Below are 17,493 nucleotides of genomic sequence, written 5' to 3'. Positions count from 1 at the left end.
AATGTATGCCATTGCTTCTGAGCATCCTGCTTGGGGCGCAGGCAGAGCCTCCAGGACGGTTAGCTGTCAGCCGGCCCCATGGGGAAGGGTGGGGAAAGGAGTAGGAGACAGACTGATGAGTGGCTGTAGGGAGAAGGCTGCAGCCCAAGTGCAGGAACAGCGACCTTGGATGTGGTGTCACCTGCTTGTGTGAGCATTCCCTTTCTTGGGAGGCTGGTGTAGTATGGCAGGGCTTGGGCGTGGAGAGAGTCGTGGTAGAGAGAGACGTTACAAGTCCCTGGGGCTTGTGTAAAAGCTAACCGGTGCCTACACCAAAAGTTAAGCTGGGACAGGCCCTGCGGCAGAAGAGACTGTTTAAAATGCCTGTCGAACCACACGTGGGAGTAGAATCCTGAGCTGGGGGGTTGTCCTGCTTCTTTTGAGTATGCTCAGTATTTCTCAAGGACCTATCTTCCTCCTCTTCTCCCTGCCCTCCCCACCCCCCCTGCTAGGGGCTGCCTCCTCTCTGTCTCCCTCCTCCTCCTTCCCTCCCCTTTGTCAAACCCTAGGCCTTGTGAATAAAGGCAAGCCTTCTTCAGCTGCAGCTGCTCACAGCAAACAGGACGGACGTTCCCATCTCACAGCCAAAGAAGCTGAGGTCAACCTTGTTCTCCCAAATTCTCTCCTCAGCCCCCTCTTAACTTTCTTTGTTTGTTTCTTTTTCCAGACAGGGTTTCTCTCTGTTGCCCTGACTGTCCTAGAACTTGATCTGTAGACCAGGCTGGCCTCCAGAGATCCACCTGTCCCTGCCTCCTGAGTGCTGGGACTAAAAGTGTGTGCCACCACCAGCCAGCTTCCTTTTTACCATTTTGAATCCAAGGTTTACCTTCACGTCTATGTCCTACCTTCCCACAACAACGCAGGGGTTGGGGACACAGCCCGTGAAGACTCAGGAAAGCCTGGCGCAAGCTTCCCTGGGGCTGAGGGCTAGACTTCCACTGAGCAGCGGGCCCTTCCCAGACTGTGGGACTGCCATCTTTCATCTCAGGCCACGTATTTCAGCTTTAGAGTTCATTGCTTCATTTTGTTTCTTTCCCAGGTTGTCCTTGTTTGCCTTGTATTCCAGCCTCCTGAGTGCGGAGGTTACAGACATGCGCCTCCACACGGAACTCCTGTGTTTATCATTAGAACCGAAGTAATTTGCTTTAGCTTCTGGGACACTGTAGTGGATCTGTCAAACTGCAGACCCCAGTACTGAGGCAGGGAAACGCTGTGTGGTTTGGGGCGAGTTGCTTGGGCTCTCTGCATTTTGCTCACTAGATGGTGACTGTTCTCACCTCCTTTGCTGAACTAAATGAGAGCCCAGCTGACTCATGTCCTGTATTTAGTGCGGCGCCAGATGCTAGGTATGGTCCTCCATAACCATGAGCGGCGCGGTTCCGGATTGGTGGAGCCGAGGCTACACAACATGCTACACACAGCTACACTACATGCTACACACAGCTACACACAGGTACACTACATGCTACACACAGGTACACTACATGCTACACACAGCTACACACAGGTACACTACATGCTACACACAGCTACACACAGCTACACTACATGCTACACACAGCTACACTACATGCTACACACAGCTACACTACATGCTACACACAGCTACACTACATGCTACACACAGCTACACACAGCTACACACAGCTACACTACATGCTACACACAGCTATACTACATGCTACACACAGCTACACTACATGCTACACACAGCTACACACAGCTACACACAGCTACACTACATGCTACACACAGCTACACTACATGCTACACACAGCTACACTACATGCTACACAGCTACACTACATGCTACACAGCTACACTACATGCTACACACAGCTACACTACATGCTCCACACAGCTACACACAGCTACACTACATGCTACACAGCTACACTACATGCTACACAGCTACACTACATGCTACACACAGCTACACACAGCTACACTACATGCTCCACACAGCTACACTACATGCTCCACACAGCTACACACAGCTACACTACATGCTACACACAGCTACACACAGCTACACTACATGCTCCACACAGCTACACTACATGCTACACACAGCTACACACAGCTACACTACATGCTACACACAGCTACACTACATGCTACACACAGCTACACACAGCTACACTACATGCTACACACAGCTACACTACATGCTACACACAGCTACACACAGCTATACTACATGCTACACACAGCTACACTACATGCTACACACAGCTACACACAGCTACATTACATGCTACACTACATGCTACACACAGCTATACTACATGCTACACACAGCTACACTACGTGCTACACACAGCTACACACAGCTACACTCATGCTACACACAGCTACACACAGCTACATTACATGCTACACACGTGCTACACACAGCTACACACAGCTACACTCATGCTACACACAGCTACACAACATGCTACACACAGCTACACACAGCTACACTACATGGTTCCAGTACGTGTACAAGACAATGGGGCAGGCCCATCGTCCTCCCACACTCAATTCTGACAGGCCAGCAGATGCTCCAACACCCACCTAAAACCCGTTAGTAGAATAACTTTCCTGAAGTCAATATTTAAACAAGCACTCTGCCTGGGCTGGACCCACCCTTTCCTGGGGTGGGAAATCAGGAAGCCTGGCACTCGCCACCATCTTTCTAGACTCCTGGGTGGACTGCCATTTTGAGGCCAACTGAAAGGTCGTCATTGGTCATGGCTCCTTTGGGCCTACTCTGTGCAGAACCTGAGTTTGAGCTGACACACAGAAACACTGCCCACATGGCTTTTCTCAAAACTGACGGCAGTGACTCACTCAAAGGTCACCAGCGCCTGGAGCTGCATAGGGCAAAGTGATTCACTGCCTCTACCCTGCCTGGCCCCACAGCTGCCTGGCCTCTGAGCTGATATCCTCAACCCTGAAACTCTCAGCCCAGAGGAGGGGGCCTCCCCATTCTTAGATGGTTCTGCTAAGAAGAACTCGGCTCCAGGGAGAGCTGGCCTGCTCATACTTCAGCTAGAGAGATCAGGGAGGGGGGCCCAGGTCTCCTTCAGCTTCCTGCACCTCCTGGCAGTGCTCACCCTGTAAGGCTCTAGGTCCTCTGTAGCCTCTTGGTAGAAGTTACTTATCCAGCTTCCAGGACTCACACACACACACACACACACACACACACACACACCCCACACACACACTGTGAGACAGCATCTTGTTTCTAAGAAAAAGCAGAATGAGCCAGTGGATAGCACAGTCCCTGATAACCAGAATGTCAATAAACCATGTGACAACATGTTTACTCTTCGGTTTAAAGAGGCAGTCCCTTCCTGACCACGTTAGTTTTATAAAGAAGCAAGAATACAGAACAACAAAGATGAAGGGCTGAATAATGGGGTTGACTTGAAGGGATCCCCAGTCTTGGGAGTCAGATAGGGCCTGGCAAGAGGGCTAAGGGATTGTAAACTGGAAGGGGCAAGGCGAGGCAAGGGGCGGGAATTAGGTCTTTGGTGTGCTTACCCTCTACCTACCCATCCCAATCACAAGCCCATATACTGTCAGGTCCTGGAGGTACTCGGGGCCCCAGAATGGACCTCTGAGTTTTTACCCCTACTCCCTCTGCAGCCTGCTGTTCCAACTCACACCAACTATATCCAGCGAGTGGCCTTTAGGTTCCCAGGTTTCCCTGGCTGGCAGGATTCTCTGGGGCTGTGTGCCTAGAACAGGGCCTCTTGGACCCTAGACTCAGTGTCCCACTATTACTAAATGAAAATACAGGGCTAAAGAGAGCAGGCCCTCTGCGAGCCCCTGAGAGATGGGCACTGGGAGACAGATCTCAGACTAAGAAAGGAAGAGAACAATGTAGGTTCTGTTTGTACTTCTGGGAAGAAGGGTCCTTCTGCCTCTCCTCCATGGGCCTGGCTTTCCTCCTGATCTAATCTCAGTTTCCTATCTACCCACAATCTGGGTAGAACTGAGCCCCAAAGCCAGGAGCCCAGGCTCATGGACCCTCCCTAGCAGGGTTTGGGTTGGATGGGGGTCACCTGGTGTAAGCTCTGCAGACAGGCCCTGAGTGCTGTCCCTTGGCCATGGGAAAGGCCGAGGCAAGTAGGAGCCAGGGATTCTGAGTCCATGAAACATGAATGAGTCACACTGGATGGCTCTGCTCCCTGATCCAGCCCACATTCCCGGGCCTTTGTTCTGACCCGCCTGGGCTCTGACCTTAAAGAGCCAGCTCTTCTGAGGTACCACTGGCCTCCCTCCCATCCCCCTCCCTTAGCCAGATCCCTGATGGAGTTGTAGTGGGCTTGGGGCTCAGAAGAGGATGTCTTACTGCAGGGTTCAGGAGAACAGCCCATCCCATCCTCAGGCCCAGGAAGGCAGGGAAAATATTTTCCTCACTTGCAAAGATCCAGAGAGGGGACCCTCCTCAAAGCCATTTCCTCCAGGGTCTCATAGCAGCTGCCTCTGACTCCTCCTCCCTCCCCAGGCTCCAGGTCCACTGCAGTCCCCACACCCATCAGCCCACCCTGGCCTGGCTTCTTTATATTGTTTTGTTTGGGTTTGCTATCTTGCTGTGTGGCCCAGAATGGCCTGAAATTCCCATTCCTCCTGCCACAGTCTCCTGTGTGTTGGCATTGCAGGCAGTACCACCAGGTTCCATCAGCACTGAATGTCTTTAGCTGTCCCTTCACGGTGGTGTCTGGTAGGTTCTAGGCTATTCCCTTGTGTTGTCTTCAGGCTCAGGTCCCTGGATTCCTCAACAATCTGGGCCTGTCATATGGTGGCAGGCACTTCCTCGGGGCTGAAAGAGCACCCTGACAGCCAGTACCCAAGCAGTTTCTTTAAACCTCGCATGCCACCCTGTGGACACAGGAGAGCTATCCTTCCGGAGAGGAGCCCAGTAAAGCAAAATGAAAGTGAGAGACCTAAATTCAAAGAGGCCTACACCTCCTACAGGGAGTCCCACATCCTCTCTAAAACAGGCTCTTAAAGAGACAGCAGCAAAAGGTAGGGAGGCCGCACATGGCCCAGTGGCGGGATACATGCTGTGCACGTGTGAATACGATGCACACAGAGACAAGCGCGCGGGGGGGGGGGGGGCTGAGAAATTACAACACTTTTTGCAGAAATTTGGAAAGAGGTACTCACCCACTCCGGTACCCCTTTGTCCTCCTAGCCTCACGCAAGGTCAGTGTGCACACATGGCTAGAGGGCTGAATTAAGGCTTGCCCACTGCAAGCTTTTAGAGCTAGCCCAGTCTAGTGAGCTGCCTTTGGGAGGAGGAACAAGGTACTGGAGGATGGGTAAGGAGGGGCTTGGGAGCCGGTGGGTATCAGCTCAGTGTGGGCAAGGGTGGGGGGAGGAGGAGGATGTTGATCAGGTGAGCTATCTGACTCAGAACAGGCCTTTACCAAGTGGGTCAGGACTATAACCTTGTGACCCAAGTGACCATTGGCCTTTGTGGGGTTAGCGCTGAGATCCTTGGCTTTTAACTAGCCAGGCCACCTGACCCCACACAGAGACTTGCTTGAATTTCATTTATAAAAGCTGTGGGTGAGGGAGTGGCTTTCCAAGTCCAACAGGTCCTCACCCCCAGTCTGTTACCACCTCCCCAACCCCAGAAAAATCCAATGGGGGGAAAGGTCAGAGAAAGACAGGACTACCCCGTGCCTTCTATGTCTACAGCTCTCTCTCTCTCTATTATTCTCTAAGCTTCCTCTGAAGCCTAGTCTGATTTGTGAGGGGACAGGGTGTATAAAACCAAACTTACATAGCAGAGGATGACTTGGAACTTTTCTCTCTGGCTTGTTGGGTTGGTTTTTTTTGTTTGTTTGTTTGTTTTTGAGAGTGGCCCATGGGGCTGGAGAGATAGCTCAATGGTTAAGAGCATTGCCTGCTCTTCCAAAGGTCCTGAGTTTAATTCCCAGCAACCACATGGTGGCTCACAACCATCTGTAATGAAGTCTAGTGCCCTCTTCTGGCCTGCAGGCATACACACAGACAGAATATTGTGTACATAATAAATAAATAAATATTTTTTTTTAAAAAAAGAGTGGCCCATGCCTTCAATCCAAACAGGCAGAAGCTGGTGGATTTCTGTGAGTTCAAGGTTAGCCTGGCCTACATAGCTAGTTTGAGGACAGCAGGGGCTAGGTAGTAAGACTCTGGTTCCTGTGTGTGTGTGTGTGTGTGTGTGTGTGTGTGTGTGTGTGTGTGTGTCTGGGTGTTCTGTCTCTCCGTGTGTGCATGGTGTATTTGCACCATGTGCTTGCAGGCTCCCAGGGGAGTCCAGAAGAGTACTGCATCCCCTAGATTTGGAGTTGGAGGTGGTTGTGAGCCACCACATGAGTGTCAGGTACCGAACCTGTGTCTTCTGCAGGAGCAGCAAGTGCTCAGCTGAGCCAATCTCTTCTGCATCTGGGTTTTGTTTTTAAATTTTATTTTTTAGTTTTGGGAATTTGAATTGACTTTATTGTTTTGTAAATGTGAATTTCATAAAGTGCTTTACAGTTAAGAAAGACATCCGCACACTTCTGGCTTTAAAGCAGCTCTGGGCACAGGTTCACCACCTTGGAGTGTCCCTGGTCCTTCCCTCAGCCGCTTCTAGCAGTTTTAGTTATTGATACAATGTTATCATCCATGACTACAAAGTAAGTATTATCACTAAAAGATCACAGCACAGGAAGGGAGAGAGGAGCAGCTGGGGGGGGGGGGGGACGAAACAAAGGCTTCCTCCTCACCCCCTGCAAACAAAAGAAAGCCAGCCACCCAAGGTGGTGGGAGCTGCTCTAACTCAGGAGTTCAAGAAAAACCTGGGATTTTATTAACTTATTTTCTAACAGTTGTGAGTTAGGTGATGTTTTGTTTGGTTGGGTTTTTGTTTTGAGACAGTATTTCTTCATGTAACCTTGACTGTCCATGAACGCCTTCTCTAAAACAAGATGGTCTCGAATTCAGAGATCTGCCTGCCTTTGCCTCCTCTGCTGGGATCAGGGGTGTGGACCACCACCAATTGGCAGGATGCTATTTTAACCCTTAGACATCGCCTTCAAAATGCATCTCTTTGCCTTCTCTTTTCCACAGAGCTCAGGGAAGGATAAATGTTTGCAACCGGGGCCACCCAAATGTTCAAATAAAATATATTTGAACATTTTGTAGATTAATTAAATTTGTGTAGGCAATGGAATGTTCATGCACATGCTTGTAGAGGTCAGGGTTCAAAGTTGGGTATGTTCCCTATCACTCTTGTCTCTATTTGAGACATTCTCTCACCACACCGGGAGCTCCTGGATTGACTAGGCTGGCTGGCCAGCAGACTCCAGAATCCACCTGTTTCTGCTCCCCCATGCCTGGCTCTTATGTGAGCGCTGAGGATCTGAACTTCAAGTCTTCAATCAGCCTTGAACTTGATCTTCCTGCCTCTGCCTCTGGAGAGTGCCAGAGAGACTATGGGTGACTCCCTGATAGGAATTACCTAGCCATGCCCCTGTCCCTGTCTGCCTGCCTACTGGTGACTTTGTCTAGCTCCGTCTCCTACAGGCTTTTTCTCCCACCAGCAGCCCCCACTGATGAACTAGCTCCAGCTTAAGACAGATTCTCCAACGCTCTGCTCTGCAGCAGTGGCGGACCAATTCAGCCCTTCTTTCTTCGAACTGACCAGCCCTAAATTAGGGAAGAAAAACTCTTCAGAGAAGAGTTTGGAGAAAAAAAGACTGGAGTTTTCAACTTTCTGAGTCTCCCTCTGCTTTGCAGAGGGTCTTTTTCTTGATCGTCTGCCCTATGTGTGGGTCTGCTCACCTTCGTTAAAGGCCTCTGTTCAACTACTGATGCTATCTGGTTGTCTGTGCTCTTTGAGATTACTCTGATGCTACCTATTGAGCTCGAGATTTTTCCTACCTTTTCATTTTTATTTTTTCCCTCTTTTTTTTTTTGAGATAGTGTTTCTCTGTGTAGTCTTGACTGTACTGGAACTCATTCTGTCATTCTGTAAACCCAGGCTGGCCTTGAACTCACAGAGATCCGCCAGCCTCTGCCTTTCGAGTGCTGGTATTAAAGGCATGCCCCACTACAGCCCTGCCTCCTTTTCAGTCTTTGGCAGAGCAAACAAACCCAGTCAAGACCCCTGTCTATCTCTAGGATTACAAGTATGTGTCACCAGGATCCAATTGTGTTGTCCTGGGAAATCAAGTCCAGGGCTTTCTGGACACTAGGTAAACACTCTCCCAACCGAACAACACCCATGGGGCCTTCAGTCTGATTTTGATAGCCATGAAAAACATCTAGTAATCAGTGCCTGGGGTGAGCAGCCTGTAGCACAGTGAGTCAAGACCAGGGCCTGAATGGATGGTGACTGCCTGCTTTAATTTGGGGGGGGGGTACTCAGCCTCAAGTTGTCTTAGCAGGTGTGCTATGTATATTTAATGAGGAGTTCCTATGGATCTCCAGTCTCATGCCCTGGCCAAGGTATGCACCTGATTCTCCCCACTGCCTCTCATGCATTCCTAACTTGCCTAAAGCTGGATGGAGTGCATACATCTCCTAAGATGCTGAGGCAAGAAGATGGTGAGTTCGAATCTAGTCTGGGCTATAAATAGAGAGAGCCTATCTAATAGATATATTAAACCAAACCAGAACTAACCCAAAACAAACAAAAGTAGGGAGTTTGAGTTTGTGTGTGCAGTGTTTTGTGTCTTCATTGTATGTAGACCAGGCTAGCCTTGAATTTCAAGTGAACCTATGCTTTAGCCTCCTGAGTATTGGGATTACAGACTTAGCCACTGTATTCAACACCAAATAGACTTTTAGGACATCTTGGATACACTTATTAGTGTATATTTTAAATTTTTGTTGCTGTCGTGTGTCTATTATGCATGCCGTGGCACATGTGTAGATGTCACGACAATTTTCAGGAGTGGGTTTTTTCCTTCCACAGTGGGTTGTAGGTATCAGACTCCCCAGGCCTTGTGTGGCAAGCATGTTAGCTGTTGAGCCGTCTAGCCGGTCCTTTTGTTTGTTTGTTTGTTTTTTGTTTTTCGAGACAGGGTTTCTCTGTAGCTTCTGGAGCCTGTCCTGGAACTAGCTCTTGAAGACCAGGCTGGTCTCGAACTCACAGAGATCCACCTGCTTCTGCCTCCCGAGTGCTGGGTTTAAAGGCGTGCGCCACCACCCCCCGGCTCAGTCCTATTTATTTTTGAGGCACAGTTTAGCCCAGGCTGGCCTTATATTCATGGCAATTGTCCTCAAGTACTGGGATTTCAGATGTAAGCTACCACACCTGGCTTCTTTGAAAGCCCCAAGGTTCTGATTAAATAGGCTAATAAAAACCCCAACTAAACAAACAAAACTCTCAGAACCTCCGAACTGTAAGTGGGCCACCCCATTAAATGTTTTCCTTTATAAGAGTTATGATCATGGTGTCTCTTCATAGCAACAGAAACCCTAAGACCCCTGCTTTCCTAGTTCCAGGATTACAGGTGGGCACCACCATGCCCTATGGGACCACCCTGCACTAGACTCCCTGCTTCTGGCCTCTTCTGGCTCCGTATGCCCAAACACCATTGCTAACCTGATCTCCCAAGTCCTCTTGGGTGGCCAACTATGGAGGTACTGCAGCAGAGAGGGGACTTGATTTTCCTGGTCTAAATCAGAGGTTCACATGCAGCCTTATATTATGGTTTCGTCTTTTGGAGTTAGCGGCTTAGGGAGATCTTTATTTTATACCTCAAAAGTAATTTTATTTTAAGATAATTAAAAAATAATTTACTAGCTGGGTGGCAGTAGCACACACCTTTAATTCCAGTACTCAGAAGGCATTGGCAGGCAGATCTCTGTGACTACAGAGAGAGTTCCAGGACAGCCAAAGCTGTTTCATAGAGAAACACTGTCTTTTTTTTTTTTTTTTTTTGATTTTCGAGACAGGGTTTCTCCATAGCTTTTGGTTCCTGTCCTGGAACTAGCTTTTCTAGACCAGGCTGGCCTCGAGCTCACACAGAACCGCCTGCCTCTGCCTCCCGAGTGCTGGGATTAAAGGCGTGTGCCACCACCGCCCGGTGAGAAACCCTGTCTTGAAAATCCAAAATAATAATAATGTATTTCAGCAGTGGCAGGAATTAAAACTAAGGCCTTGGGCATGCTGTGGAGCAAGGTACTACTGAAGTACATCCCCAGTCTCCCCAAACGCTTTTTAAAATTAAGAACTTGCAGCTCATATGCACTGCTGTGTACATGAGTTTTCTAACAGCCCGTGTTTGACAGTCAGTGTGTGCTGGAGCAGGGTTGAAGTTCTAGGAGTCTTGATCAAGGCTCTGGCTAGGATAGGGCCAGCCATTCTGGAAGACCTCAGAGTTCCTTCTGTTGTTGTTGTTCATCTGACTATGTGAAGGTGTAAGGGACCAGCGTCTGTGAAGTAGGTATCACAAGGCAACATTAGTTAATCCGGAGCTTAGTGGTCCAGAGGTTCTGCCCCCAATCCATTCATCCAATAGTTCATCCTCTACTCACCTGCTCATCTATCCAACCCTCTGCTGGTTTCAGGTCAGAAGCTGAACAGGGACACCGTCTCTGTCACCCGAGAGGACATTCCATCTCCTTTGGGAAGGATATTAAAGCCCGTCTTCTTTCCCTCCCAGACCCTTCACCAGAACCTCCTCTCTTACAGCAGGGACACTCCATCTCCCAAGGGCACCCGCCTCTCAATCTGAACCATTATGCCACCAAGAAGAGCGTGGCCGAGAGCTTGTTGGATGTGGCGCTCTTCATGTCCAATGCCACGCGGCTGAAAGTGGTGCTGGAGCAGGGGCCATCCTCGCAGTACTCCGCCACCCTCATAGCCCTCATCAGTGTCTCTCTGCTCCTGCAAGTTGTCATTGGCATTCTTCTCGTGGTTATCGGTAAGCCCGGCCCGCAGTCACTTTCTGCCTTGGTGCCCCCTGGTGGTGGGAAAGGGCCCGGCATGCCCATGAAACTTCCCAGCCACCTGCTGACAGAGCCAGTCCTCTATCCTACAGTGAGGGCAGCTCCTGTCCTTTCTCCTCATATCCCATCGATGAATGACTGACCCCACAGGACAGTCTTTTTTTTTTCTTTTGGCTTTTCAAGACAGGGTTTCTCAGTGTAGCAGCCCTAACAGTTAGAGCTGGCTGGCCTTGAACTCACAGAGATCTGCCAATCTCTGCCTCCCAAGTGCTGGGATTAAAGGCGTGCACCAACACTGCCTGGCCGGTGGCGGTCTTATATTATAAGCACCCGTCCCGTTTGACGATGTCTTTGCTCCCCACCCCTTTCTGTGAAACACCATGTAAATTGCCTCTTAATGCCGGTCAGAGGACTCACACACATCTCAATCCAGTGATTTGATGTCTTCCCAGTCTCTAAAGCCAGGCTGTTTCCAAGTTCCTGGGTGGGGAGAGGGAAGCTCCAGGCTTCAGCCCTAGATTCACCCACCACCCACCTGATCTTGTCTCCACAGCCAGGCTGAACCTGAATGAGGTAGGGAACCAGTGGCGTCTAAATCAGCTCAACAATGCTGCCACCTCCTTGGTCTTCACTACTGTGGTCATCAACATTTTTATCACCGCTTTCGGGGCACACAAGACAGGCTCCATGGCTGCCAGGACCTCCAGCAATCCTGTTTAATCCCTACCTAGGTCCCAGGTGAGGTGGAGGCCCAGAGGGCCTCAGATCCAAGGGCTCGCAACTGACCTTTGCTGCCTTTGGCCATTGGAATAAGAGGGCTCTCCCTCCCCACACCAAGGGGGAAGGTCTACAGACCTTTGGATAAGGCGGTTCTTGAAGGGCTGATGGGCCTTGCACAGCACATACATGAGTGGTAAGATACACGTGTAAGCCTCCCGTAGTACATGCACCGTGAATGCTGTTGTATCCACGAGTCGATCATGGTACATGAGCATTAAGTGTTAGTATGCATGGTAGCCTGCTGGTTTAAAGCGTGGGCCTCCCATAGTACACGCACCATGAGTGCTGTGTCATTAAATGAGCCCCCCACAAGTCAGTACATGTCTGACGATCCTTCAGTTGGGACGGTCCCTTGTAACCCAGACTTAAAGTCCCTGTGTAACCACAAGTGACAGCTGTGTCACACCCTGGCCGTCTTTAGGGATATTTTTCCCCCCACAATTTGGGACGGGGTGGAAGGCCAATGTGGTTAGTGGGTGATGTGGCCTGTTGGGAAGAAAAGGAGCTGTGGCTTCTAGTTGGTGTTGTCCTGCAGTGTCCTAGCCAAGCACTGCTAGCTACTGCCACCTGGGCCCAAGAGCCAGCAGCAGCATCCACAGTGCTCCCTGGAGACGCCTGGAAACTGCGCTTCAGGCCGCTGAATCACACCATTCTTTCCTTCCCCTGGTGACTTGGGTGCAAATCCAGTCTGAGGAGCCTCATTCGGCCCTGCCCTTTCATTTTATCTGTCTACTTCCCCCACAGGAACTGAGCCTGAAGGCCTCAGCCTTTGGCCCTGACCTGTCAGGCTAACTAGCACCTTCCACAGCCTCCAGGAGAGTTTCGGGGGCAAGGAAGATGCCCCTGCTTCCTGCCTGCAGCACCTGAAATGAGTTGTGCCGTTCTACTGGGTGATGTGATTGCATCTTGGTCTGGAGGCCTGAGCTCAGCATCTGCAGCGGCCACCCTGTCCTCCAGCACCGGTAACTGGGTCTGCTCAGGCAGTCCACACGGCCTGCAGACTCTGGTTCCAATGCATTTCTCCCCTCTACTCCAAGCCTCAATTTTCCCTTCCCTATCTATAAAGATGTCTGAAAAGCCACCAAATTAGTCTTGCTGTCTCCAGTCATGTGGGCTCTGAGCCAGGCTGGTGTGTGGATGCCCTTGTCATCTGTGCCCTGGAAGGGGCCTATGCCATCTGCACCTCACAAACAGGTACTGAGTGCTGGACTGATGAACACACAGAGTTTTAAAGACTCCACTATCAACCTACTGTACTTTCCACATTAACGGTGTTTCTTAGATGTCTTTTAAGAATACAGATTTTCAGCTGGTGAGAAAATGCAAACTTTCAGTGAGCAAAGGCGCTTGCTGCCAAGCCTGAGAACCCCATATGGTATGGGGTTGGGGAGAACCAACCACTGAAAGGCTGCCCTCTGGCCTGCCCCTATGGCCTGCGTATACCACACACACTCTAAACGAAGAAGCTTAATTTTAATCTTTGTTTTGTTTTGGTTTTTTTTGAGGCAAGATTTCACCATGTAACCCTGGCTGTCGTGGAACTCGCTCTGTGGACCAGGCTGGACTCGAGCTCACAGAGATCCACCTGCATTTGCCTCTGGAGTGCCGGGATTAAAGGCACCACTAAATGGCTTAAAATTTCTTTTTTAAAAAATGGGGTACTAGAGAGATGGCTTAGTGGTTTAGGGCACTGGCTGCTCTTCCAGAGGATCTGAGTTCGATTCCCAGCACCCACACGGTGACTCACACCTGTCTGTACTTCAGTTCCAGGGACTCTGATGCCCTCTTCTGGCCTCCTTGGGCACGAGGTACTCAGATGGTGCACAGATAGACATGCAGGCAGAACACCCACACATAGAAAATAAAACCTTGAAAAATAGGGGCTGGGGAGATGGCTCAGTGGTGAAGAGCACTGGCTGCTCTTCCAGAGGACCCTGGTTCAATTTCCAGCATCTATATGGCAGCTCATGTCTGTCTCTGTAACTCCAATTCACATAGATATACACGCAGACAAACACCAATGAACATAAAATGAAAATAAACTTTTAAAAATCTTGAAAAATTAAAGTTAAAAAAAAATTGCCTAGGTCAAACATAACTAGGAAGGCCAACTCACAGCTACAAATCGTTAATAGGGCACCTTCAAACCACTCAGAAAAACTTTTCCATTTATTTGTTTATTTCTTTATTTCGGCAGGTTCTTGTTAGGTAGTCTTAGGCTGGCCCTGCATGCCTGATCTTCACGGCTCAGCTTCCCAAGTGCTGGGATTACGGTTGGACTGTTTCAGACAGCCTTCTTCAGGTGGGGAAGCCTCTCCAGGTGAGGTTGTGACCTCCTCTAACCTGGGCTGTTGAGACTGTGAGACACAGTCAGGGCAGTGTGGTGTCAGCAAGCACCGAGGCCAAAGGCAAGTCAGTCCTTGGCTGTCACTGAGCAAACAGCTGAGGGTCACCAGTGTTGTCCCCCAGCTCCTGGGCAACAGGAAAACAGCCCTTTGTTTTCTAAGATGCTGACTTTAATGCCCTCTTCCCTCTCCCCACCCACGGCACCTTCCTTTCCCTTAAGGCAGATGGTAAGGAGGTAACAGACATCAAACACAAGGCACTAGACCTGGGAGGGAGGTGGTGAGCAGGGTGGGCAAGGCCTGGAGGGTTCCCAGTCCTCAGAAACAGAGGAGGACTGCAGGGACTGGCTCTGGCCTTCCACCTGTCCAGCTGCAGCCCTAGCCTACTTCCTATGTGCCTTTTCTAAAGGGCAGAAGGCCTGAGCAGGGATGAGAAGAGGCCACAGCCCATGGACAGAACCGCCCTGCCCTTCTGACTGCTTAAAGGCAAGGCCCAGTGGGTTCCCAGTGGGTTCCCAGTGGGCACCACTTTGCGGATGCCAAACTGTTCTTGGCACTCGCAGAGCCCACCACGTGGGTCCTACAGCTCCAAATGCTGCACTTTTGATTCACAGCGTGGAAGGCAGGCTCCGTGGAGTGGAACCCTTTCTGCTGCACACCACAAGTCCTTCCTCGCAGCAGCGGAAAGGCGCTGCGCAACCGCCCCCCCCCCCCCAGACTGGGTTTAATGCCCAGCATCTAATGTACCGCTGGATGCAGCAGCAGCAGCAGCAGCAGGAAGTCCCAGCCACAGAGCACTGGGACTATTAGTGCAAGATAAGTATGTGACATTAGGGGACAGAAAAGGTTACAGGCTGTTGTCCCCAAAACTAACCATTTTCAGTTCTTCCTGTCCATGGCCTTGCCTCCCCCACCTCCCCGTCCCTTATGAGATGGCCACATTTCACTGCCTCTTTTCCTCAGGGTCGGGAGGCTGGGGCTCTCTCCACAGAGGGCGAGGCCACAGGGCTGCTAAGCTTACAGTATACATTTTCTTCCCTTTTTGTCTCTCCCTGCTTGAGTCCCCCACAAATTCTCACTTAAGAAGTTGACTTAAGGGTTACCTATGTCACCTCTGGTGGTCTCTCATTATCTCCAGGTCTTAACTGGCAGGCGAGCCAAAGGAGAAGGGGCATTTCTTGGCCAGCATGGCCTTGCTGGTTCTACATAGCCCATATGTCAGACACTGGGGAGAACGGGCCCACTGCCCACCCGTTCCCACTCTGCCCCATTGCAGTAGGAAGATGCCACCAATGTTGGGTTTCCACTGAAGAACCCACTCTCTGTAGGAGTTGGGTTAATACCCAGTCGGTGGCCGGCTACCTGTCCAGTGACTACCAGGACGGATGTGTGTATATGAAAGGCACAGACTGGGCCTGGAGCTGAGGTACTCCGCATGGGACCAGCACCTCAGTGGGGCTGAGGGCTGCAATGCCCAGTCAGTGCTGGGTCTACACAGAAGTCTTCACTCTGTTAAAAATTATCCCCCGCTCGCCTCCACTCCAAATAAAATCTGTCCCATTAAAGTTTCTTGTTCATGGTCAACACCGCCCCATGAGGAGGGCTGGGGTTGTGGGGATGCACCCTTGTGGTTCATGATGGCATCCTATTCAGGAGGGTGTTTTCTTCTGGACCTCACTGCCCATCCCATGCAGCTGTTCCAACTGTCAACTCAGTGGGTGGCAGAGGGGCCTCCGCACTTGTCCCTGCATGATGGGACAGCTCCTGGTGGAGAGGTCAGCGAGCGCCGAGGCTTCTGTTCCTCATAGTCCCTCCTCGAGGTCAACCGGAAGTAAAGGAGCTGTAGGCAGCTGTCCCTAGCGGTCATGGCATCTTCATCTGGCGGCGATTCCACATGCCTCGCTTGGAATGGAAGTGATGGAAGAAGTTCCTGAGGGAGAGCCGATCCACTTCCAGGCCTGCTTGGAGGATCCTGGAGGATAGAGGGCAGTGTGAGCCTGCAGAAGCAGGAACGCTACAGGCACCCGGGCAACAGGCGTCCAGGAGCAACTGGGCCCTGAGGAACCCACCCTTCCACATCTCTGTCAGACCCTGCCCTCCTTCCGCTGGTCACTTCCCTTGGGGCAAAAAGCAAGCCAGGTGCAGTGGGGCCAACCTGCCTGGATTGCAGTACAGCTGTGTGACTCGAAAAGTTGCCTATCAAAAACACGCTCCCCCCTCTCTAGAAAAAGACAATAATCTTAGAAATGTGCATATCTATATAACACATCCATCCTCTGTAATTACACACACACACACACACACACACACACACACACACACACACACAAAACACGCGCGCGCATGCACACTGGATCTGCAGCGCGCAGCACAGTTCCCAGCTTATATTAGTCACCTTACAGTACCAGGGGCCCGGAACTGGAGAAACTATCCACAAGCTTTGCCCGTTCCTGTCTGGCTGTTTTGTAGGGGGAATCATCGTGTTAAGTAACCCAGGCTGGCCTCTAACTCAAGATCCTTCTACCTCAGCCCCCTGAAAACTGAGTTTACAGGTGTGTGTCGCGGTCTGGCTTTTTTTCTTACAGTGCTGGGGCTCAAACCCAAGGTCTCACACAGGCTAGGCAACGTTCTCATTTGCCCAGCCACCAAGGGAGGGGTCCCTTTCCGAGGAGGCCTAAACTTCAAACAGGACAGCAAGTAGATGGAACCAGAAGCCGCTCTTTCCTCCGGTCTCAGAGACAGCGGGAGGGTTAAGAACTGCTTTTGGAGGTCCGCATCAAAGCACAAACCCAGCAGGAAGGGTCATGCGTGGCAGTAACCACTACACTGGGCTCCCATGCTTCGGGGTCACTGTGATGTGGATCCCTGGGACTGAGTTATTTGACACAAGCTCTCTGAACCTCTCTCCACCCCACCTTTAATTCTCAATATTTCAGTATTCTTCCGTTCTCTTCCCTCCAGCGGGAAATCAAAGATGGATCTGATTTTAAAGCCTCTGCTGCTTTTCAGGAGAGAAGGGGCAAGTTATTAACTACTCTTCAAGAGCGGTTTCCCCTCTGAGAAATAGAGACACCTGCACCGAGCCCAGGAGTTTGGTGAGAGGGATGAACGAGGCCCTGGGCATGAACCCCACTTGCCAATAATAACCCAGAGGTTGGTGGCTGCACCTTGTCCTCCCTCTCAAGAAGTAGGAAGTCCCTGGTGCCCCTGGCCTTGTCCCTTCCTCCTTCCAGAACGTACAGGCTTTCTTTCTCCCTCTTAGTGTCTCTCTCAGGCCTTCCTTAGGCTCTTATCTCCAGGTAGCATCCTCTCCCTTCCCCTTCTTTTGGGAAAGAGGACTCACATGCAAATGCAGGGAGAAACAGTCTCACTGCAACAGGCTCCTCCCCTTCTTGCGGCC

The 17,493-nt window shown here is 50.7% G+C and overlaps 2 protein-coding genes across 3 annotated transcripts in view; one reads left to right on the top strand and one right to left on the bottom strand.

Annotated features, from left to right (window-relative positions):
* The window catches only part of Ninj2 (ninjurin 2), a 103,836-nt gene extending 91,009 nt beyond the window's left edge, over positions 1–12,827 (top strand). Inside the window, exons 2-4 of one of the 2 annotated variants that reach the window (XM_075981975.1) lie at positions 10,712–10,943; positions 11,522–11,706; positions 12,557–12,827. In XM_075981975.1, the coding sequence (XP_075838090.1) occupies positions 10,712–10,943; positions 11,522–11,688 (399 nt within the window). In that variant the 3' untranslated portion in view covers positions 11,689–11,706; positions 12,557–12,827. Of the gene's footprint in view, positions 1–10,711; positions 10,944–11,521; positions 11,707–12,492 lie in introns of both variants that reach the window. The other variant, XM_075981974.1, reaches the window with a different exon arrangement.
* A 1,072-nt stretch (positions 12,828–13,899) lies between these two features.
* Positions 13,900–17,493, bottom strand: part of B4galnt3 (beta-1,4-N-acetyl-galactosaminyltransferase 3) — a 106,046-nt gene continuing 102,452 nt past the window's right edge. The window contains exon 20 of the mRNA XM_075982929.1: positions 13,900–16,065. Coding sequence (XP_075839044.1) covers positions 15,957–16,065 — 109 coding nt within the window. The 3' untranslated portion in view covers positions 13,900–15,956. The remainder of the gene's footprint in view (positions 16,066–17,493) is intronic.

Source organism: Microtus pennsylvanicus, chromosome 8, assembly GCF_037038515.1.
Source record: "Microtus pennsylvanicus isolate mMicPen1 chromosome 8, mMicPen1.hap1, whole genome shotgun sequence".
NCBI lineage: Eukaryota > Metazoa > Chordata > Mammalia > Rodentia > Cricetidae > Microtus > Microtus pennsylvanicus.
The sequence above is the reverse complement of the archived record's forward strand: the minus strand, read 5'-3'. Positions and strand labels throughout refer to the sequence as shown.